At 32.5% G+C, this 26,060-nt stretch overlaps 2 protein-coding genes across 2 annotated transcripts; both read right to left on the bottom strand.

Moving 5' to 3' along the window:
* Positions 1-10,665: 10,665 nt before the first annotated feature.
* Positions 10,666-11,836, bottom strand: LOC111894826 (uncharacterized). The gene has a single exon (XM_042897140.2). The coding sequence runs from the start codon at positions 11,622-11,624 to the stop codon at positions 10,668-10,670; it is 957 nt and encodes a 318-aa protein (XP_042753074.1). The 5' UTR covers positions 11,625-11,836; the 3' UTR covers positions 10,666-10,667.
* Positions 11,837-20,278: 8,442 nt separating this feature from the next.
* On the bottom strand, positions 20,279-21,423 carry LOC111894795 (2S seed storage protein). Its single transcript, XM_023890891.2, has 2 exons — positions 21,197-21,423; positions 20,279-20,775 (listed from the first exon to the last, which is right to left on the bottom strand). Exons 1-2 carry the CDS (start codon positions 21,382-21,384, stop codon positions 20,502-20,504), a joined length of 462 nt encoding a protein of 153 aa, XP_023746659.1. The 5' UTR covers positions 21,385-21,423; the 3' UTR covers positions 20,279-20,501.
* Positions 21,424-26,060: the final 4,637 nt, after the last annotated feature.

Raw genomic sequence — 26,060 nt, 5'->3', positions numbered from 1 at the left:
AGGGCGTTGGATACAAGTCTGCCAAAAGAGCCTGAAGAGTCCAAAAGATGGAGAGTCAAAGAGTATGGCTGCGCTTCAGGTAAAATCCACTATCTAACTCAATTAAGTTCCTATTCATTGATTCTTAATACATAATGTGATAAGATTGCATTTGAATGTTTTGCAGGATCGGTGAAAAGAAAGGAAGCTTGGTGAAAAGAGCAAGACGAATCTAATCACAAGGAATGGATCTTGATCGCATGGACTTGAAGATTAGATTTTGAGCTTAGATAGTTATGATAGAGTTGTTAGAAATTTTCCTTTTGAAATACATAGTTTTCAATGGATTTTGCAAGGACAAATGTTTTCCGCTGCTTTATAAATAAAATAAATTTTTGTTTGACTTATTTATTTGTTTGTTTATTTCCTTGCAATGAAATCGTTATGAAAATTGGTGTTTGCATTTTTCTACAACAAATGGATTTGATTCTTATTATGTTATTCATGGAAAGTCAAGAATTTACCAAATAGGGAGAGTTTCTCATCGCCCAAGTTTCAATTGGACAGAAACTTGGAATCATGCAACGTGGATGCACGATGAATGAGAAATTTCGTATTTGGAAATTAGACTAATTCATTGACAAAGTGTCAAGTGAAGGACTAGGAGATCGAGTACACAAAGTTGTGTGTTGATCAGAGTCCACCATAAGAGTAACGAGATATTCGTTGTGATTTACTAAAGGTTTAGTAAATATGATTATACTTATAAGATTAAGTGTAATTCTGAATTGATTGAAAAAGTTTAAATCAATAGTAGAACGAATAACAAGAATCAAGTAGACAGAGAGATAAAAGTTTCTCCATTCTAAAAAGAAGGGAGAGTACCTTTTATGCTTTATGATAGGTCTTAATGATTAAGAACCATATCTCAATTGATCCTCTAAGTGAGTCTTGCTACAATTGTATGTCCAAGAAGAGGAATCAAAGATTGAAGAAATGGTCAAACCAAGAAGTCAAACATACTTCATTCCAAAACAAGTATTAGAGTTAAGATTGTGACAATGAGTGAAAAGTATTAAGAAGGTTTAAAACATTCATTAAATGTGGTAAGTTGTGATGCCTTAGATAAGACAAAGACCAACTAGGACCAATTTATGAAGAGTTTTGATAAAAGCTACACTAACTCTTCAATATTTGTCAAGAAATGTTTTGACAAGAGAATCTTATATGTCAAGGAGTCAGTGGGAATCTTAATGGTCTTGAAAGGTTTCAAGAACAAATCAAATAAACCTTATCGATCATCACTAGCACACGAGTTAAGGTTTACAACCTATCATGATGACATTATTTTGATTCTGTGCCAATCCAATCGAGTTAATTATGCATGAGAGTTCTATGAGTTCTCATTTTGAACGCATAAATGGCAAAGCACCTTAATCGTTGAAAGGTACATTGATAGGAAAGGGTGAGCTGCTTAACTACTTGGAAGACATGGTGGGCAGTCGTGCTACCATAAGGCAATAAATCAAGATTAAGAAAGTTCGGTTCATATGAGTTTGAATTTGTCGTAAACCTTGGTTTTAACAAATTCACATGGATAGGAACACATACACCGTTTAAAATCTAAGTGTCATAAGATTTCCTCCTTCATGAAAATGATTGTGAGGAAATGCTTTCAATAAGAAAGATTTTAAGAAGATAGTGATTGAAAAATTGCATTCTCAAATTCAATTATGGTTACGGTATCCCTTTCCATAATTTGAATTGTGAGGTTTGGAAATTAGTCTTAAGTGTTTAGACACACATATGAACTATCGAAGGCAAAGGTGTATAAGTTCAAGAAGCATTGATAAAGGATTATCAAAGCACTAAGTATTAGAAACATGAACTTAAGAAAATCAATAAGTATTGTTTTCTGGAAGTTAAGATGTTTATGAATACATGTCGAATCTAGTGGGAGCATAAGTGTTATGTTTTATAATAATCATCATGATAGTGGGAGCACAAATGTTATGATTGTATGATTATTAAGGCACGTATTGCAAGTTGGCAACATTAATTATAGAAAACAAGAGTTATACCTTGCAAAGTAGTAAGGGTTGTAAAGTTGTTTTGCTATAATTAAGGGAGAGAATATTATGCTTCATTTCAAATCTAAAGGCTTAGGTTGTGGAATGTTAATATATTTAGTCAAAGGTACATAGTGTGTTCTTAAAATTTCGATTATGATTATGGCATTCCTCTTCGCAATTCGAATTTTGAGAACATAGCAAATAAAACATTATGTGTCGTGTCCCATACGCTTCGGGTATAGGATCGATTGCAAATGCTTTAATGTTTGACCATTCTAAAATTTTCCAAATGTCTAGCGCATTTAGAGGGAAAAGGGACTAGAATCGGTTTTGACTAAAATGATTAAACAACTATCAAAGGACAATCCAAAGTTCGACGAGGATTGGTCGCTTGTGAGTAGTTGGAAGTATACTATTGGAAAATATGGAAATGTTTCCATATTGGATGGACCATATCGACATCATTACGAATAGATAAGATTCTAATAAGAATGAGTTGTCATATGGAAAATATGGAAGCGTGTCCATATTGGGAATTGAATATTGAAAAATCTATGACTAGATTAGAAACTTTTATGCAAAAGGATGTTCAAAGGAATGTACTTTGAGTGAGAGACATCATATCTAAGGAATTGTCTTGTAACAATCTCCAATAGAGGACTTTGTAATATCATTGGCAATAGTCTTTGTGACTTTGGTGAAGTGACATTACGAAAGGATAGTTGCATAGAATGTTAGAATCTAGCATATTCTATAAGTAACAAGAATTTGATATTCTTTAACTTATGAAAAACGGATTTGGAGTTATGAAATGAGAAGGATTGGAAATGTGTTCAATGTGATCTATTTCACAAAGTAAGAACCATAGGTAAATATTGTGTGGATGCTAGGAGCATGGGACAAGTGTTGGAATTCAAGTAAGAAGTTGATTACCCGAAACAACAAATAATGAGTAATCGATATGGTGATAAATAAAAGGTGTTTTATTTATACTCAAAGGTTTGAGGTCATATGGGATTAGTATTATTCTTGTGTTTCACCTTTGCATGTTTTGACTTCCAGAATAATTGAGTTTATTAAGAATAATCGAATTATTCGAACGGGCCACAGTCGTTCATATGTTGGAAGTAGATATGAATGAAGACTGTCGTGAATTGGTGTGTGGATTGTCTAAAGAGCATTAGACATAAGCAAATGTTTGCTGCAACATTCATGAGTGCTTATGAATATGATTTGAGCATTGGATTAAACCCACGCTCACTTGGATCACTCCATGAATTGTATCACGAGTGATTGGTGAGACGATAACATCTTATATTCTTGAAACCGAGATGTGTGAGTTGTATCTTGCGAATCGGTCGCACATTGATAATATGTAAACGCACTAGTAACTTGGTGTTATAAAACATATTATTGTGTGTGATTCGGTGCGTGAGTGCAAGCGAGAATTGTATCAAAGTTTATCCATTCCTTTTATTCAAAGTAGGATAAAGGCAATATCTTTGGGCCCCTCGATGGTTTAGTGATGACAAACGTAAATGCTCGGCCGGGCTAGGGCTAATTTGATTTGTTCAATTAGTCTATCATCATAAATCAGAAATCGAGAAGTAGTACAAAGAGAATGATTTGAAATCATATCTCATACGATATCTAGAATGGAGGAATATATGATCCCTTATCTAAGGACACGCATATCTGATAGGATCAGAGTTGACAGCGGCTTTGGAAAGCTACGATTGCAGATCAGGATCTGAAGTCATACGCAGAATAGTTGTTAGACTTATCCAAGTGGGAGACTGTTGGATTAGTGTCTAAGTCCATAACTATTTTGGTATGTACTTGACCCGATGGTGCATGGTCCTTTTGGGTTGCCTTCACCAAAGCAACTTGATTGGAGAAATAAATAAAGAGAGAGAGATTATTATGATTTATTAATATGTTATAAGAATAATATATTAAAGGAGAAATCATATTTGTTTAATTAATATTGGTCAATAATTAATTAAGAATTAATTTTGTGATCAAGTGTAATTAATTAAACTAGAGGGGCTGAATTGTAGTTATGTGATAGTTACAAAATAAGGTAAGGATTATCTTATATATATATGGTGGACGAATTTGAAGTGATAATCACTTAGAATTCGTCTATGATAAGGATTCAAGGATTATCTTATGGGTTGCTTGGTGGATAAGCAACTAGATAAGGATAATGATTGAAACTCTATCTTTACACCTATATAAACCCTCTAGGGCTTAGGAATTCGTCTAACCCTTCCCAAGAGGTCCTAAGGACGAATTCCTACCTCCCTCCTCTCTCCTTATACCTTCTCCACTTGCTTATGGTGTTTGTAAGCCATTAGAGGAGTGACACTTGTGACTCTCAGCTTTCCAAGGTCAATTCAAGGAGGAATTGGATTGTTATTGCTATATAACAATCAAGGTATGTTCTTAAACCTATTTACATGTGAATTCTGATTTCCATATGCTACAATTAGGGTTTATAGTCTTGGATTCAAAGTATGTACAATAGAGAAACCTAGATCCAAGCTTTAGGGTTTGTATGAGCACATAGGATGTCTTATGACCAAAACTCATCAGTACTGTCCAATACACTCTTGCTAATCATTATGTATTTCTTTATATCTTAAATTCATATTATAATACTATTAAGGTATATATATATATATATATATATATATATATATATATATATATATAGAGAGAGAGAGAGAGAGAGTTAGGGGTCTGCAGAGAAAGTGTAACAGAGACAATGAAATGGATTTCACGTGGACCAAACAAAAACATTATTAAATATGATGTATATGCTATCAATGGTTATACTTTTCATACAAAAGCTCGTGAAGGAAAATTTTACCAAGACAGTGGGGTTAGTGTCGTTGCAACTAACACACACATTAGTAAAGAAGTTGTAACGTATGTCAAAAACACTTATTATGGTGTTTTACAAGAGATATCGGATACTAGATTATCATTTTAAACAAATTCCAATTTTCATGTTTGATTGGGTTGACAATAAACATGGGGTCAAGATGATCCCTTCATATTGGCCTAACATGCACGGCAAGTATTTTATGTGGTAGACCCACTCGATCAAAAAATGTCTATTGTCATCTACACACCTCCTAAAAATTATAGAGATGCATATGAGGATGTCGATGAAAAATTTAGTAATGTAGTTTCTCCTTATAATGATAATATACTACCACGTGTTGACCCACTTGACTTGCAGAAGGAAAATGATGACTTTCGGACTGCCTGCTAGAGTACTGTTATACATACGCTATGTGTTTCTTAATATCCTAATATTTACATATATTTCCTATCAACCTTGATTATACCATGCTTTAAATTTGTAGCAATAATATTATTCCATCTTTTAACATATTATAATCTTTACTTTTGTTTGTAGAAGGTAAAGGCCAAACCTTGATCCTGGTGTTTTGCCGTGAAAGAATTCTAAGTAGTATCTTATTTGAAGGTAATTTCAACCCACAAACATATAACCTCCTTCACCATTATGGTCATTTTAAAGTATTATGTTTTACTCATTTAGTATGTTTAAGGTAAAGATAAAACATTTCGATTTAGGTCTTGACAGATGCATGCAATACTTTGTGTTTGGCTCTCGAGTGTTCAAAAAAGGATATTTACTTCCATAAAAGATAAGAAAATGTTGCTTGAAAGTTTGTTTAAGTATGCATGCTAGTAACTACTGCGTATGGTGTTTTGGCCCCAAATTGACAATATTACCCTCATTATTTTTTGTAGTTTAAAAAATTGGTGCTTAGATATAATTATAAGATTTTAGTATATGTTTCTATCATTTTAATTGTAATGTTTCCAACATGTTGCTGCAAATTCATATTTAATACCATTTATCTACTTAGTCATTCAATTTTCATTGTTTTTTTTTTAATTGTGTGATCAGAAGTCGAAAACTGGCATTTTAAAGTTGAATGTTATTGTTGGTATTTTCTATGAGAAACTGTTTTGGTTTGGATTTTCAGCTCTAAAATGGAATATGATAAGAAAATTGGGAAATTTTACTGCAAAAGGGCAATATGGTCTTTTATTTTTTATGGGGTTCTAGATGCAGAAATTGGTACAAATTGTAGTAACAATTTATGTCCCATTCTAGAGGGTATTTTGGTCGAGTTAAAGGAGCCCTTTAAATGCAACTTTAACCATTTGTTTTGTACATGTTGACATCACTCTAAATGTTATATGACCAAAATAGGTCCCAGAAGTCAAACTGATTTATAACCAAAAATCAGTTTGATGTAGGTAATTCCAACAGTCTTCAAATGAAAATCATTACATTTTTTATTTATTATTTTCTTTTGCAAAAGCTATCCTAAACTCTAATAATAAGTTATGCGGTTTGGGTTTGAGTCAATGGCTCTATATAAGTCAACTGATTGACTATTCAACAAATGGTATTTTGGTGAAGATTATTCTTTAAATTTATACACAAACTAGTACAAAAAGAATGATCATTACATAATTATAGTCACACATTCAATGACTATACCATAATTATACTGATCAGACATTATATTTCTTCTAACTAGATTTACTTATAGACACACATAATAATTGTAAAAATAACTAAATGCAACTTACACTCATAATATTTGTTTTTTTCAAAACCAATTCATCATATTTTGACACACATAATAAAAGGCACATAACCATAAACCACTAAAATTAACTTGTTTCTTGCTTTTACTTAGTCACTGTTAAACGTCACCCTATGGACACACAAATATTTAATGTGGCCATATGTATCTACTCTTAGCTACATTGGATTTTAAATAGCACTATGATACATGAACATATACAATTGTCTTATGTCACCATATATATATGTATTGTCTCTTATATAAAAGTATTATAATTTTAATCTATAAATGTGGTTGATAGTGAAAAATGGCCACAATCTTCGAGTGTGGCTAACAATTATTACATTTGGTATAATTAAACGTGGTTAAAGTTTTAAGTATCTATACATTGGACACATAAACTAATTTAAATGTATCCAAAAACAGTCTCTAATCTTTTTAATAAAAACTGTGACAGACCGTTTTTTGAAATGTGTGACCGTAAGTTATTTATGTACTAGTGTAGATAAATAAGAGTTAATAACCTAGGGGGATAATAAGGTTTCAATTTTTTGTCCATATTAGGGCCTTAAGATATTTTTTGTACATATTATACCAACATGGTTGTTACAACCGTTTAAATGACGTACCTTTAAACGTTAAAGGCAAGACATTTAAACGTTTATAACAACCATGTTGGTATAATATGTACAAAAAAAGAACTTAAGAACTTAATGTAGACAAATTTGAAACCTTTTTATCCTCCTAGGTCATTAACCATTTTAAAGAGATTAGAGATACAACAGTTGTCGGGGATACCCTTTTACTTATCAGAAATACCCCTTTACTTTGACTCTAACTACACCTATCTAAAATTTATATAATGACATAAAAGAGCATTTAAAAAATATGTTTGAAATTTATATAATGACATAAACGACATTTAAAAAAATATGTTATCTATAATTTATTAAGGGATATATTTGAAATTAAAAAAAAAAAAAAAAGAAAAAAAAAGAAACACTCTTAAAAAACTAGTCTAAATAACTTTTTAAAACACTAGCTTATAAGTTACTTTTGGCTTCACTAACATGACAACTTAAAAAATATCGAAAAATATGTTAGCTTATCAGCTAGCTGTGGTGCCCCAAACATGGCCTTAATCATTAATACTTTGATTATTATTAGTTTTTTTTTGTTTTTTTTTGGGTAAAAAGGCAAAAAATTGTTATGTAACATTTCAATTGAAACCGTTGGTTATGGTGAATGGACGATTAAAATGAGAAGATGAAATGATGAAATCATCTAATTAAGTACTAATATAAATTGTAAAAAAAGTTAGATGAAATGATAAAAATATTAATAATGGTATTTAAGTCATTACAAACAACAATGCAACTAGAAGGTGGAACCACAAGACTATCCATGTCAAAAAAACTAAATACTAAAATTATGATTTTTGTAAATTGTAAGGTCCATTTATGTAATTATTCTAAAAACTTCTAAGGGTTAATGACACTGGAGGGTAACAAGGTTTTGTCCATATTAGGTCTCTAAGGTCTTTTTGTATATATTAAACCAACATATTGTTATAATCGTTTAAATGTCATCATTTTAAACAGTAAGAGGGATGACATTTAAACGGTTATAACAATAATGTTAATGGTATATGTGAAAAAAAGAGCTGAATATTTTTGTATTTTGACCATGGCTTTCCTGTTGCGAACAAAATTAAAAATATTATGGCTTTCCTAGATCATTAAGGCGATAAATAATTGTGGTTTTTGTATTTTGACCATATATGTTAATGTAACTATGCAAAAAGTTTCCGCCGTACATTAGAATTTTTCTATATCTATTTTGTCTTTTTGTAGGTCTATTATTCAAATACAGATTTTAGTTGAACAATTGCTTACAGAAAGGTTGATTATTGATGCGGCAAAAAACACATTTTATAATAAATTTGACAGTGAAGAAAAATAGAATAAGATTTGAAAGAGAATTGATAGGGACTTCGAAAATTGACTTAATTCCTGGTACGTTTCTATGAAATTTTAGCCTATATATATTTCCATTCAGGATCTTGAACAGTTCAACATTAAAAATTTATGTTTGAATGATTGATCGATTCATGACATACATTTTGAACAAGGGCGTCTTTTTTGTTTTGAGGATACTATGCGAAAAATAAAAATAGGCCTTAAATAAAATTTTTATATAAGCAAAATTTATTAATACTATAATAAATTGATGGTTTTTGTAAAAACAATCAAAATAATAATAATAATAATAATAATAATAATAATAATAATAATAATAATACAATATACAATCTTACGTAGTTACATCTCTCATAGTATTTTTGTAAACAAAATTGTTACCAACTCTTCATAATCAATACTCTTCAACATATCATTTCAATAGATATTATTGTTAAGTCATTAAGTCCTTATTGTGACACTATGAACTATAATTATGATGTTAACAATCTTTGTTTTTGAGAAACTTATTTTATAGACGCCAATGTTACTAAATAAGACTGAAATGATAATATATGTAATGTTTGGTAAAGCTAAAATGAAAGAGAAAAATAAATATAGCAAACATCAGCTAAACCAAATAATTCATTACTAAGAAAAACTCGATTTTTTTTTTAATTCATGATAAAATTATACCCAACATAATATAATTAAAGCAAAACAAATAAGACTAGGTAGGTGGATGTGGAGTTGAGACCATGGCAACACTTCATCCAAAATTTATCCCAAATAAAAAAGGTGTGAGTTCCAAAAAAAAAACAAGAGTTACTAATATATACAAAAAACTAGAGTGAATAAAAACAAGAGTTATTAATATATATAAAAAACTAGAGTGTAAACCGAACCCTCGTCAAATGGAGATAAAAAAAAAGAAAAAAAAAAAAAAGGTATACGCAACAACTTAGGCTGGCCGAACTAAATACAGTATATTTTATACAAATATTTGACTAAGATTAAATATATCCGATTATTATTGTGGATAACTTGGATAAAAATCAGGCTGTATTTTTTTTCGGTGCTAAGGTCGCACACTTTTACGGAAAAAAAATAGTGTTTGATTTTTCTCCAAAATTGATTTTATCTAGGAATTATCAATGGAGTAATTACTAATTTAGCCAAATTAAAAAAGTCATTAGCAATTTATAGCCAAAAATTAGTAAATGTCCAAATATAGCTTACGAAACCGTAGGTTTCGATATTTGTCTACTGTTTTGTCAAATCGTCTACTGTTTCGTGTTTTGTATAATTTTTTTTTCATTTTTCGGATACAAAACCATATGTTTTTTAAAACCTACGGTTTCCCAAACCGTAGCTACGGTTTTGTGTGAAAAAATACGATTTTTTTTTAAATTTATTGTTTTAGGGGTTTTAACTACAAAAAAAGGGATACCGTAGGTTTTGAGAGGAAACCGTAGGTTTTAAAAAACCTACGATTTTGTATCCTAAAAATGATTTTTTATTTTTTTTAATTTTTTATACAAAACACGAAACAGTAGACGATTTGACGAAACAGTAGTCAATCTACAGTTGACTACTCTTTTGTGGGTTATTTTTGGCTAAGTGGTTTTTTTTAACTATTTTTTGATAAGTAATTAAGGATTTTGGCTAGATTTATATTTTACACAATATCAATTACTCTATCCATAGGCGTGATCATATGTAGGTCATTAATTATCTTACCAACTTTTAGTTACTAGGATGCATAAGCGCCTGAAAAGGCATTGCATATTCAATTGGGAATAGAATCTTGATAGAAATTGTACTTTCTAGTGTGATAAAGTTATGCTAGTCAGTTTTCATCTTGGACATTTTATATCAGCTTACCTTGTATTCATTTATCATAAACATTGCCATTTTATACAAGTAACAAAATATATAAGGATGCTAGAATACTTCAATACATGATCAAAACAAACGATTATGTGGTCTGGAAACATACAACACATCAGTAAATTCTATAGTAATTCTTCACCAAGGGGTACTCTTGGTATTTTACTATATTCAACGCTCCCATGTAGCTCAATCTCTTCACCATGATTCTTCTTGCACTCGAAGTATAAAACTGTGTATGCCTGAAACGTGAACATGGTGATCGAACAGATAAAACCCATTAGAAAAAAAAGTAAGATCGCCTGAGTCAACGCGGGTTGTTTAACCATCATCATCTTCGATAAGAAATGAAAGAAAACATATGATAGAAGATTCAACAGAAGGTTCAGAAGAAACCCTTGTAACTTCATGCCTTTAACAAGCCTCCCAGCTCTTCCTAACGCCTCAATTCCAGAACACTCTTCTAGCACCGAAACCACCATGGATAGAATCCAAACAACTGAAAAATATAGATACATGCTCACAACAAGAATCAAGAGCGCCCATAGTATCAGTTTTGATACAATCTTGTTCCCAGAAGTCACTATGATAAGAACCATTACAAAAAAGAAACTAATGTAGAGAAAGCCAATTCTGAGAAGTGTTACATGAAAAGAAGTGATGAACGTCCTTTTTAATGGTTGTGGCATCCTTAAGATCAGATTTATATGAGATATTTTCTCGTCCTTGTGAGCAGATCCAATTAGCAAAATAATTGCATTTTGGGCAATAAGAGACGTGATGAATAGGCCTACAATGAAAGCTAGTTCGGTGCCTAAGAATATTTTGAACTCTTTCTGCATCGTATTTTGAAGTTGTGCAAAAACTAGGCCTTGTGGATCTTGAGAAGGTAGCATCATAGATTTTGTGACAATATCAAATATCATTGGTTTGACTGTAGAGATGTTCAAGACGAAGAAAAGAGACGCGATGATGATGTAGATCGAGGTTACAATGGCCATAAGTTTGCCATTTTTCGACATAATCACCATCCATTTCTTCAAGAATTCAAGGAACTGAAGAAAAATCTTTTTGGATTCCATCTGCGGTCTAAAGAGTTTTTAGTGACAAAAGATCAGGCGCAAGTCTATCAACTTTATAGAGAGAAAAAGACGCGTTTCAAGATTTAGTAAAAGAAATAACGGGAAACTAACATTTCACAGTTTGTGATGGTTTGATTCAGGAAGGAATTATAACTGCTGAAAAGTTATTCTCTTAATATGAGCCAGTGGCCTTCCTGGAAGGCACGATATTGTCTATTATGCAAAAAAAGTGGAACATATAAAGGTTTTGATATTTAGTCATCGTTTAAATTTCAACTGCATTATTCAATTATATGGGCCAAGGTTTCGGTTAATATCTGAATTTGTCAATCGGGAAATGTTTCAAGAAATGAAAATTGCATCTACGACTTGGCTTTATTAACAATTCAGAATATTATCCTTCACCTAAAATTCAATTCTTTAGGAAGGGTTCATATGAGCCACGCAATAGCTGGAAAAAGAAACTAAACTGACATTTGACAAAGACTACTAGAATATTTGGTTTTAGCTACACATTATTTCCGATGAAAGTGTTTTGGAGGTAAAAGCCGAAGGAAAGTGACAAACAGTTGAGGCAAATCTAGCTCTCCGATGGGTTAGGATATGTATCAATGCGATTTCATAACCAATAGATGCGTCCGAATAATCATCGATTTATACACTTATACACCTTTTAGGTGTTTTGTTTGACTTGATTCTGTCGAGTAAATACAACCAATATATCAAAATCTGATTTTGACGCAACGAAAAAGATGAAATTTCACCTCTACTATCAATAGGTTTAGCCAACGCGTTTATAACACGACCCAAATAGGCCTCGCGTACTGGTATCTGAGCAATTTTTCCTATTGTTTTTACAGAACTCCCTTCTTGTATCATATCCATCGAATTTTCTACAAACTTACAACGAAAGTAGAATCCAACATAATTCCTACAAATTCCTATGGAAGTAGATATCTTAAAGATTCTGTCGGAAAAGTGTTGAAAGTTTCCTACAAAATACCAACGAAATATTAATTAATTTTAAAATTACAATTCTTTAGAATTTCGTTGAAAATGTAATACGAGCAATTTAAAAATTGTTTCCTACCGTTTTTTTTGTTTTTCCCTCCTTTTGTATTGCCTCCCCCATTTTATTATTATTATTATTATTATTATTATTATTATTATTATTATTATAACTAGAATTTATTATTATTATTAACTTAAATATAATTATAATTATTTTATAATATTATTATTGTAAATATAATTATTACTATTATTATTATTGTGATTATTTTCTTATTAGATTTTTTATAATTAAATTTTTAGTATATAAGTATATGTTTTTATTAATATCAGGTTTACTATAATTATATTATTATTATTATTGTTATGCATATATGTGTAGTAGCGCTCATCAAATAGCTTAATCATCGCAGTCTTGAAAGACCCAAACAACTATAGAATTGCACCCCGGAGAGCACTAGTGTAACGCTCGTAGATTCGAGCTACTCAATTTAGAGATAATAGGGGTCGAAAACGACTTTTCGACAAAAGATTATTTAGAATACGTCTCAAGGGTTTCGTATATATAAAGAATGTTGAAATCCGAATTATAACGAAGAAGTTATGGTCCGTCGAAGTTTTATGGCAAAACCGACACGACACCGGGAGACGTAAATAGTGAATTTACGATGGAGGACTTTTTATCCTTAGAAATCTAAACAACATTTGTAGTATATGTTAAACCAAGAACATACAAAAAAAGAACGCCCAAATCTGACTTCGTATGAGGAAGTTATGAATTTTCTAAGATTTGACTTAGCAGTGCACAGCCCGAAACACGAATTTTAGATCGAGCGGTTTTTGGCCTATGCGACCTAAATGAGAATTGAAGATCTCATTAATAGGAACTCAACGTTAAAAAGATAGACGAAAACAAAGTCTGTATGTGGAAGTTATAAATTTTACGCAGACATTTAATAGTATAATCTCCTCGTACTGTTAAATTTAAGATCGGTCGATAATTAGCTGACGGCGTCACAATAAAAGTTGTAGATCTTATTTTTACCTACGCGCGGATATAAATAACGTCAAAAACAGAGGTCGTATGTGAAAGGTACGGATTTTAGAAGTCGGAAGTGTGTTATGCGAAAATGGGTGATGTGGCACAATCTTGGCCATTGCTTTCACCCTATAAATAGAACCTCTCTTACCCTCATTTTCTTCACACCTTTCCTATTATTTCTTCTCTTTACTCTTTATCTCTAGAACCTCTCTCTAGCCCCGAAACCCCCTCCCCCCCCCCCCCCCGGAAAAGCCTAAGGAACCTCCCTAGCACGAGGCGGAAGCCCCGGAGTGCTCGACGGCTCTGAGAAGAAGAGCTTGTTGTAAGTGAGCTATGCCTACGTTATTTTTAATATAGCTTTTATTTAATTATAGTAATGTTATTAAGAACTTATAATAAGTACTTGGACTATTATTATGGGTTATATAAGTATTGTTTAACGTTTATATAATAGTAATAATAGCTAGACTATTAATTAGTCTCGGCGAATAATAGACTAAACTCTAATGGTAATAATACTAGGTTTCGTCGAAGGAAATTATTTTTTAAGAAGCGAAGCGCTGTCTGAGTTCGGAATCACCACCTTTTCAAGTGAGTGCATGGTCTCTTTCATCTTACACATAGATATGAAGTATTTTATATAAATTACGTGCCATGTGTGCATATTATCTGGATACTTGTTGTCTATGCTGGATGAATGATTTTATAAATGTTTTAAATGATTTAACTATATATTTATTTTATATCTACAAATATGTTGGGATAAAACATGGGTAGATGAAATAGTTGATGTGTGATGAAATAGAATGGTGAGAGTTAGGTGATGATAGGAAGGTGATGATAATTAGGTGAGGATAGATAGGTGATGATGAATCGGTGATGTAGGATGAAAGATATTATAACCTTGTCCGGCAATTTGGAGATGTAGTCATCTACCAGAGTATAGATGGCGACCACGGACTATTATAGACAACCCCGTGGAAACACCAGTAGGCTCATAACCTGTAGGTGATGAATTACGAGTTCTGACGATGTTGTAACTACGTATTCATGCGATGATACTCTAGCCCCTTACTATGAATTACGAGTTCAGGCTATGTTGTAACTATGTATTCATGCGATGATGCCCTAACCCTTGTTGGGCAAGTATTGAGGGAGTAATCCCTGAATCAATATTGTCTATGGGATGTAGGCGATGATCCTTAGGGAGAGTCCTTAGGAACAAACATATAAGGAAATGCGATGTAAGGAGATGAGAGGTAAATATGATGTAGGAGATGATGCTTAGGATAAATCCTTAGGGAAGGTACTTAGGAATAAAGAAGATAATGGGGATGAGTAATTGGGTTAATTGTTTGATGATTAAACATAATAATTATATTATTGTGGGTTGAAAACCCTATGTACTCACCAGGTTTCCCAACCTGACCCACTCAGTTTACTTGTATCATAGGTAACGAGGAGAAGTTACATTACACTGAGAGATTAAGGAGATATAGATCACTAGTGTAAATGAATGTAAGTTCTGTTTATGCTTATGTTTCTATATTGACGATGACATCCCAAATGTTTTAAAATGAATAAAAATACATTTATTCGGAAATGCTTTGATAACGAAATTATCATGTTTTTCTGAGAACAAATTCCGCAACGTTTTTATTAAAAGAGATACTCTGATTTTTATAAAGCATAAACAAAATCGGTCTTTTCTACCCATGAAAATGGGGATGTCACAGTTGATATCAGAGCATTAGTTTAAGCGAACAAGGAATTTGTAGGATTTCTAGACTTAAAATTAGAATGCTAAGTAATGACTGTGAGATGTGAGCACTAGCTTATTTAAGGAATTGTGCCTAAAAGTGCTTTTATGTGCTAAATGCTTTGTGCCTGATATGTTGTTGTTTTTTCGGATCTATGGTCTATTGTCGACCGGATCTGGAAACTCTATGTGTTCAGGTTTCTAAACGTTTAATTACGGTATTAGAACTAGCGTATAACTTTTCGGAGAGATAAGGGGATTATACATCAATCATAGATAAAATCTTTCCTATCTTAATTCTCGTCATTACACACCGACCGTATGATTTGGTGTATAGATCAAAATGACAAGAACCCGAAGTGGAGTTGGGAACGCGAATGGAAATAAGAATCAACAACCCCCAATGATTGAACAAATACATGTTCTGTAACTGCACCCGAGCCAATCACCATGGTCGGGGTACAAGCGATGATCCAAATGATGTTGGATCGTCAAATGGAGGAAACAAGGCGTTTACTTCAACAAAATCGAGAGGAACTTACGATGCCTATTGAACAGCCCGAGCTGAATGATGAGCGGTCAGAAGGAGGGAACTACAACGGGACGGTTAGTCAAGACAACCCACCAATAGTTAGACAAAACAATCAGGATGGAGGAAATGACGAACGTGGATGCAAGTACATGGATTTCATGACATCCAAACCCCTGAGTCTTTCTAGAAGCCCATCACCGGTGGAAGTTATGGATTGGATCTCCGAGATGGAGACAATGTTTGAGAGTTGCGAGTGTAGCATCAAACAAAAGACCACCCTTGCGGTCCCCCGGTTAAAGTTTGGAGTACTGAGCTGGTGGAAGCTACTAGCTAACACGATGCCCAAGGGAAAAGCAAGCAAGATGTCTTGGGAAGATTTACTAGTGCAATTAAAGATGAAGTACTAATTTGAGCAGGATCTTCTGCAGATCAACAATGAATTCCAGAATCTGAAGAAGGGGAGGATGAGTGTCACCAAGTATGCTGCAAGTTTTACGAAGAAGATGAAGCTCGTTCCTTATCTAGTTCCAACTGAGCTCTCCAAGGTCAACAAGTTTGCCCACGGATTACCAGCGAACTTTGGTCCAATGGTCAAGCAAGCAACCACTCTGAAAGCCGCCATATGGGCTGCTAAGAATGTGGAGACCCAAATAAGAGAGAAGGGTCTGGAGAGAGCTGAAGTTTGTGAGAAAAAGAAACATGAAGGATCGTCAAGGTCCAACAAGGAGAGAAAATTCCCGAATTCTGGAGGAGGAGGAGGTGAAGGAAGATGGTGTGAGAAGTGAAAGAAGAAGCACTTCGGAAGATGCGATGGAGAAGTGACGTGCTATAAGTGTGTAGGACCGGTCACTATTCCAGATATTGTACATTCGACAAGAAGAGGTGCTACGAATGTGGAAATGATGGGCATATTTCGAAGAACTGTCCAAAGAAGAACGAAGCTGCAAGGGAAAATGCGCTGCTAAAGACAAAAGCAAGAGCATTCCAAATGATCCTTGCCAAAGTAGATGGCAATGCAAGGAATCAGAAGGTCGAGACGGTGATGCAGTGGGAGGTTCTAAAATCTCCCTTGGATATCAGGAGTTTCTTGGGGTTGGCAGCGTACTATTGGAGATTCATTCAGGATTTCTCCAAGATTGACGTACCCCTTACTCGTCTGACGATGAAGGGAGTGGATTTCCAGTGGGGCCCTGACCAACAATCAACATTTAAGACACTTCGGCAAAGATTATGTGAGACCCCGGTTTTTACCCTCCCAAAGGGAATTAAGGATTTCGTGGTATTCTGTGATGCTTTCTTCACTGGTTTGGGGGCGGTCCTCATGCAGAGAGGATGATTGATAGAATATGCTTCGCAGAAGTTGAAGCCGCATGAGATGAGGTATCCCACACATGATCTAGAATTGAGGGCAGTGGTTTTTTCCCTCAAGATTTGGATGCATTATCTTTATGGGGTCAGTTGTACTATCTACACGGATCATAAGAGTTTGAGACATATTATGGATCTGCCGAACCTGAACATAAGGCAACGCCGGTGGCTAGACGTAGTCAAGGATTATGACTGCGAGATCTTTTACCATCCGGGTAAATCGAATATAGTAACCCATGCTTTGAGCCACAAGTCGGTTGGGTCTTCAGATGAGGTATCATGTATGAGGATATCAGTGGATTCTCCATTTTTGGGATTGACTAGGGAGGCTCAGGCCAAGGGTGTCCGGGAAGAGAACTGGAAGATAGAGAGGATCAAGGGTAAGATCGCCATATTTGTGTTGGATAGTCATGGATTGTTGACTCGTTGTGGTCGGGTATGGGTTCCTATGTCTGGTGGGGTCAGGCAGTCGTAAGAATAATATAGATATACCTTAGCCTCAGCCTTAGACGACAATATATGCAACCAAAGTTATTGATTTTATAATCCAAAACAAAGCTAACAATCAAAAACCTCATCTTGGTACGATGAATCATCGTACCAAGATGAGGTTTTTGATTGTTAGCTTTGTTTTGATAGCAACTCTTGGTTTGAATTGGCAAACTGCATATAAACACCTCAAAATCCAAGCTTGTTGACGTCAATAGTTATACCTAAAAAAATAAAAAATAAAAAATATATCAACGACAATAATCATTAATTTAATAGATGCTCTTACATGTGTCGGGAGATAAGAAGGGGTGTCCATGTCTTTTCTATAAACAAAAGAGCAATTGTTAATTCTCTGCCCCATATTTTTGGATGCCATAAAAATTGGAAACTTTGGTCCATGAAGATCATAGCCACAAACCAGATCCCATGTAGATCAAAGCTACAAACAGAAAACGAAATACACTACACAACTCATGGTTTAAGAACAATTGGACATGATATTGAAGCTTACATTATCTTAGCAGAAATTGCATTTTTGACAAAAGAAATTCTTCATGCATACCTCACAACTGATACAATTTTTTTGGACCTAAAGAAAGTAAAAATGTTAAGCCACAAATCATGTATGATTAAATAGGTGGTGTCATTTAAGGCAGAGGGAATTCTAGTTTGTGGAATGATATAGAAAGTTAGAAACTAATCAAAATTCACAATTTGAATTTAAGTCTAAAACATGTCAATGTATCAATATTACAATTTACAACATAGATGAGAAAAATTCTTGTGTGGTTCATTTTTGTTTAGAGAGTAGAACTATGGAAGTGGTGACATTCCGTTCTTGATATACAAAATTAAGAAACTGATCAGTTTCTTGATTTTTGTTCATTTGAATCATAACATTCACCATAGAAACCAAGTAAATTTCTTGGATTAGCAAAAATGTTATAATTTGAATCTAAAGGTTAACAATAGAAGTAGTCATATATACAAAATCATATGTTGTGGTCATAAATGTAAATAGGCTTTTATATATGCAACGTAATATGCGATCAAAAAAAGGAAAACATATGCAGTTCAAACCATAGTTTAAGGAAGAAAGCAGTGAATTGTCTGGCGTGGTTTGAATCAACAAATTACCACTTTTTCTTAAAGTAAATTGACCTCTACGATTGTTGAAATTAGTCGATTAAGGCTTATACATTGAAACGGTTAAGAACTAAATCCTAAAATAAAACTGAAATAAAAAATCAATTTAGGGCTAGAACTTACCACGGCCACAGATAGTATCTATCATTGACTTTATTTTCTAACCTATGTTTAAGGAAACAATGAGTTTCAATTAATCTCCAAGAGAGAAAGACGACTATGTTGTGTTATGTGGCCTCCAAATAGGTTTTTTTTTCTGTAAACGATGTGGTCGAAGGTTTTCTTGAAGAGGAAGCCGGAGTTGTTGTAAATGGGAGACGAGAATAGGTGGATGAATGTAGAAGAGTGGATGAATGCCGATACGACATAATGGAACGTGCGTCGTTATGAGTCGATGTTAATACCCATGGCATTGTTTTTTGTAGATGACGTGGCTTCCAATAAGCCTAGTGAAATTGTTTTAAGAGGTAGGAGATAAACAAGGTCTATATATATATATATATATATATATATATATATATATATATATATATATATATATAGAGAGAGAGAGAGAGAGAGAGAGAAAGAAAAGTGAATATACCCTTAAGGGTATATAAGCTTAGGTACCCAAACGCTCATACTACATCGTTTTGTATAATATATATATATATATATATATATATATATATATATATATATATATATATATATATATATATATATATATATATATATATATTGTAATTGTCCAATATTCTTATAATTCAACTTACAACTTGATTAATTCCAACATTTTTATAAATTTCATATTTATCTTTCTCTTACATAATTTTCATTTTCAACTATAATATATATAGTCTATTAAGTGTTCGGGAAAAAGATGTGATGTTAGAGGGAAGATAGTAGTGGAATTTTGAAAATTTTGAAAGTAAATTAAGTTAGGAGTGAAGTTTAAGAACATTAAAATGAATATATCAAACAAAACGAAGTATTTTGATGGATTTTGGTACCTAAGCTTATATACCCTTAAGGGTATATTCATTTTTTCCATATATATATATATATATATATATATATATATATATATATATATATATATATATATATATATATATAATCCTATAATTTATTTAGGTATATATATATATAATTGGTTCCTATAATTTATTTAGGTAACATGTTGAATATTTTTTACTTATAATTATTAGTTTGTTTTCGGTATCACCCGACACACCCGTACCCATCTGATGCCCGAATACTCGAATTTTAATACAGTTCGGTTATTAGTTATGTTTCTTTTTTTTATTTGGGAAAACCCAATCTATCCGAAAGGCAAAAGCTATACATACCCGATCAATGAAAATATCGATTACATATGAGATTTTTCATAGATGCACATCATATCTCTCCATCTACCTATTTATTATGATTTCGGGAAATACTCCCATCTCAAACCCATAAAGCTTGACTAAAGACGCGAATGAGAGACATTTATTCCTGGATAAGATAATAAACCTCTCTACCTTAGAACATGGGAGTTGGGATTCAGCATTGCTTCGCTTGTAGTTTGCATTGGTTCCGCAGATTTTGAACAATCTGCTGCAAGTCTTGGGTCTGCGGTTGTCGGCCACCTTCACCTTGTTGTTTTGGTTGTTGGCTCCAGTGTTGCTGTTGCTTCAGGGCTTCGCTGTACACCTCCTTCATCGCCTCGCACTGGCATTCTTCCTCAACCTTTTGAAGTTCGTTGCAGCATTGTTCCAGGCCTTGTCCCTGATCACCATCCTTATCGCATATAAAACAGATGGGAAGGTTACAGCACCTGCATGCCCCCTCAAACCAAATAACAGTTATCAATAAAATTTGGTAAGATATTAAAAATTCCAATTTTTGCCTTCGGATAGCTAGAGGGAGATCAAATCTAAAATGGAGAAGCACTTGTTTTTATAAGTCATTAAATTGTTCTCTTTTCCATCTGTACGTAAGGCGATGTGGGATACATATATTTGGGTCCTCCTCTTTCTTTATATAGATCACAAGGGCCTTAATTATTTTCACTTACTGTGTTGTCAATTTTTATAAATAAAAGAGATTTAGTTACTAATATTTTTCTTTGCATGTTTATGTATTTCATAAATATAGATGCTAAATAAGGAATATAATATAGTTTTTTTTTTCAACTTTTGACTTAATTAATATATAATTGCTCAAAATCCGGTCTAAAAAACCACTAATCGACACACCAATTTCCCTCCTGCTGAGTGCTGATGACGTGACTTAGACACTGATTGAATCTTTGTCCCCGGAGCTGTTGGCTGCACTGCTGCTTCGAGACCGAGACTGAGCTTCCCTCCTCGGGGATGGTATTGCTGTTGTGGGCGGAAGCAAAGGCTACAAGGGCCGTGAAGGCGAGTGCTATGAGCTTTGCCATTAATGTGAAATGGTTGTGTGAATTGGTGGTTGTGGTGTTTAATTGTTGGGTATTTATATATGGTGCATGTGTGCATGTGAGCGCACACGTGCTGATGTTGTTGTAACAGGTGGTGCATGTTGGGCAACACGTACGAGTTTTTACATCTAAAATGTAAACAAGTGGAAGTGCGTTCTCTTAGTTCTAACGCCCACACTAATGAAACGTTCTTCCAACGGCATTCTCTTTCGGTTGACTCCGTTTAAGACTGTTAACTTGTGACAGATTAGCGACGGATGTTACCATGACAACAATGAGAACGGATTACCGACGGAATTAACCTTGACTAGGTTTCAACACTATTGCCGATTAATCACTTTTTACGTTCTTTGACTTTAGTTTACCACATCACCAGCGGATTACCGATGAACACAGAACATATTTATTGACAGTAGATTCCGTCACATATATGTCCATAGAGTGTCATTTTTTAACCACTTTTTTCCATCATAATAAATTTAAAAGAAAAATAACTTCTATATTTCTTAAACTCAAAGCCAATTACATCAATCCTTATATAGGATACATAATAAAACATAAAGACTATAATTCTTGTATAACAAAGAAACGATATAGGGAATAGGGAAACTAATAATAAGGAAACTATAACAATCCAACACATCATTAAAATGAAAATTTTTGTTAAAAATATTAAAAATTAAGGAAAATATCTATTTTTGTCATATATATATATATATATATATATATATATATATATATATATATATATATATATATATATATATATATATATATATATATATATATATATATATATATATATATTACTATATTATTATACAAACCTTACTATTTTTAAAAATAGACTTAAGACGTCCAAGTGTTTAAACTAAATTTACAACAAATTATTAATATAATATTATTATAATTTAAATTGTCCAAATAATAATGCAATAAGTACAAGCATCTAATGTATAACAAATCAAATAACCTTATCCATCTTTTAAACCCGTGAAACCTTATCTTTCCTAATATATTCCCCAAATTTTAGCTTACGACTCATTCAAATTCCACATATTCTAGCTAAAGCAACTCATTCAAATCGACTTGTCGGATGGAACAAACCATGTTTCTCTCTTTCAATCTGCTACAGGGGAAAGACACACACATACATACACATTTAATGAAACAACCCTAAACTGATTTTGTGGTTTTTCTATGCTCTGATCCGTAACCCAAATGATCCTCCACTAATTGTCAAAATTGCTTCCTCCAAATGCTCTCCAGTTCCATGGCCATCATCTACAACTGAAATCGGTATCTCATAAAACCATTTCGAATTTTCATCCGATATTAAGACGAACCGTTGAACCTGTAAGCAGTTTCCATCGAATTTTGATTTTCTTTTACTTCAAAGAGACATTGGTACTTCCAATTTGCAGGTTCGATTTTTCATATATTGATTTCTGATATATTTTTTTCTAGTTCCCCATCTGCTTCTACAAATGAGTTGTGTAAATCTTTGGTTATTAATTTCCCGAGTCCTATCTATGTTTAGTTGAAGAAATGTTTTTTTGAATAATATATTAGATATGTCAGTTTAATCAATTTTTTGTTTATCATTTTTCAACTCGATTTTGAATGTTTTATCATGTTATGTGACTTATAGGTATGAAGAGCAGTGGACAACATTGCCTACTCTTACAAACCTTAAAACGCCACCACCACCACTCGTTATCTCCGCATTCGAAGGTGCTACCAAATTTGAGCTTCCAGTTTCACATTTCTTAAAAAGCGCATTTGCTTACGTTTTTTTCAGAACTAGTTAAAAGATGTCCCCATCTCCCTTCTTTCGCACTTATGCGTCGTAAATGATTTTTTGATTTTGTTGCAGATCTGTTTCATCATCACATTCCATCATATTTACAGAGCATTTCGAGTTTTCATCTTCAAATAATGAAGAAGTGTTCAACAGGTAAGCATGTACCATCTATTATTGTTTTTCTTTTCATTTCAAGTGGATTTTTGTTTTTGATATTGCAGGTGCAACTTGTTGTATTTTGATTTCCCAGGTTCGTTGACCCCATTGTAGCAGTGAGAAAGCATCAACAAAAGAGTTGCATGTTATAACAGATAAGATTAGCGAAATAATGAAAATTTATTAGAGTTCTAATTATATTCCAGGTTTTTAAATGGGTGGATTTTGGGTTTTTTCATTGTGTGCAAAAAATTGTAGACTTTGACATGATTTCTGCAAAGTAAAACCATTTGACCCATTCAGGCTCAAACAGGTCAAATTTGGAATCTTGGTTCTTTCTTTTTGTTACTCGTGTAATCAACTCTATTTAATCGAATTACTATGTTGCCCCTTACTATTCCTCTATATGGTTTTGACTATCGTTTATCCCCATTTCTCTTTGACAGGATGCCCAAAGTGTAATGAATGATTTGAATGGTGGGCATTTTAAGTTTCTTACCTTAGTTCCTTATATCTTTATTAAAAGAAATCTATTCATTTACAACCATTTATGTAGTTTTTTTATCTTTCTTATAGGAAAGTGGTTTGCGAGTAGGCATATCGGATACAACCAACCAACAAAGGTTGTTGGTTCAAATTACACACATATGTTAGATACAAAAAGTGTTTTCAAATCGACAAGTGGAACATCAGGTAGAAATTCCTACACAAAAATTTAGGATTTTGCTAGAGAAAATTTATATGTAGACTCTGGTTAAGAAAAGAGAATTAAAGACCCCCCCCCCCCCCCCCCGGGCCCAGGCTTCATAGATTGGTTCAATTGCTACTGGTGGACAATATGAAAAAAACAGTGAACTGTTTTTAGGTTAACCTTAACCTAAACTGAAAAACCTAGATAACGTTGTTTTTGGTTAATGGAATTTAGTTTATTGAATCTACAATTAAAAGTTATCACTTTATTAACTTATATTCTTAATGAAATATCCCTATTGCGTTCCTTCAAAATATGTTAGGAACCATTATATGCCAAGGATAGAGTATTAATTTAGTGACGAATTTGAAGATTACTGATGCAATGTTGTTGTTGCGATAGGTTGGATCAAAAGCAGAGTAGATGGTATTGTAAACGATGGATCAAAGATGGTGATGGTTGTTTCTTGTGCAAAGGTTAGTTCCTTTTTACATTTTAAGAATAGCTTTTGATAATGCCCCTACTAACATACCTTTTGACCTGTATATGATCTATGATGACATTTTAGAATCAATGTTTCTTGCATATACATAGCCACACATGAAAGTATGTGTATATGGAAAATAGTAAATGGAAATTAAAAATGGAAAAACTGGAAATTTATATTTTTCAATGGTAAGAACCTAAATTGTTGCATCTTCATATCAAACTCAAGAAGTAAGTAGCACTCAACAGTTCGTATTGATGTAGATCGGTTTGAAATAATTAAGCTTTCATTAAAAAAAAGAAGGCCACAAATGTAATCTATATGCTTTTTTCGCATCTATTTTTCGTTTGATTTATCAGGTTATGAGTTGAATTGTGTAATTTTTGATTGGTTTTTTGTTTTTTAATTTCTAAAATGAAGAAGAAAAATCAAGATATGCATATGTGTTTTTTGTTTTCAGTCTTTCATTTGATTTATATGAAAGTAGGATGCTATTATAAACAAATTGATGAAAATATATTGTTATTTTTGCATTTAATTCTTAATTTTGTTGAAAATGAGTTTCCTCTAGTTCATAATTGATTTCACATTTGAAAAAAAGAAATAACAATGAATCCACCACCTACGGTTTGATACTATAACCTTGAAAGTTTTAATAAAATAATCTCTTTTCAACCTTATATTAGATAATTCGATATATAAACTTATATTTTATGACATGATCTTTTTCCAAACTAGCAAGTCAACCAGGTCTGAAGGCATGGAGAAGAAAATATATGGTGGAAACGAAATCTGTGATTCATCTAGGTGGTAGATGTTGGAAAATGTGTTTGTTGATCCAAGAGGCTATGGAATAGGATATGATGGAAGCTATATGTGTTTATATTTTGATGCAAATAACAATGTGCATTCAACCCCATTCCAAACTTTAACATTTTGAGAAATAGTATTAAGCACATTAAATAAATTAAGTTAATTAATGCAATAAACATTAATGTTCCTTGATTTTTCAAAGTTTTTCGATTTTTCAATTGTCGTAGATCAAAAGGATCAAGCATAAGAGTAATGTGGTATATGATATTTTTTAATTGCTTTAAGTTGCAGCAAAATGCATTATATGTTGATAAAGCATCGTACGTCTTGACATTTTGGTTGATTAATACTCATATATTTAACCAATAGGTTATCAAACTCAAATCGTTATACACACACACACACACACACACATATATATATATATATATATATATATATATATATATATATATATATATATATATATATATATATATATAATGGAAATAAATAAGTTGGTTTATTCCATCAACCTCTAAAAAGTAAATCGATTGATTATTCATTAACTTTGTTATATACACACAAATAATAGAAACAATAAATCGGTTTAATACACTAAACAAATTATTTATTTTATATAATAAAAAAATCTTTTAAATTTTAGATAATGACATCAACGTTAATTGCAATATCTTTAAAAGCTTAAATAATAAATCTCAATAGAA

The sequence above is a fragment of the Lactuca sativa genome, chromosome 8 (genome assembly GCF_002870075.4).
Source record: "Lactuca sativa cultivar Salinas chromosome 8, Lsat_Salinas_v11, whole genome shotgun sequence".
Lineage (NCBI taxonomy): Eukaryota > Viridiplantae > Streptophyta > Magnoliopsida > Asterales > Asteraceae > Lactuca > Lactuca sativa.
The sequence above is the reverse complement of the archived record's forward strand: the minus strand, read 5'-3'. Positions and strand labels throughout refer to the sequence as shown.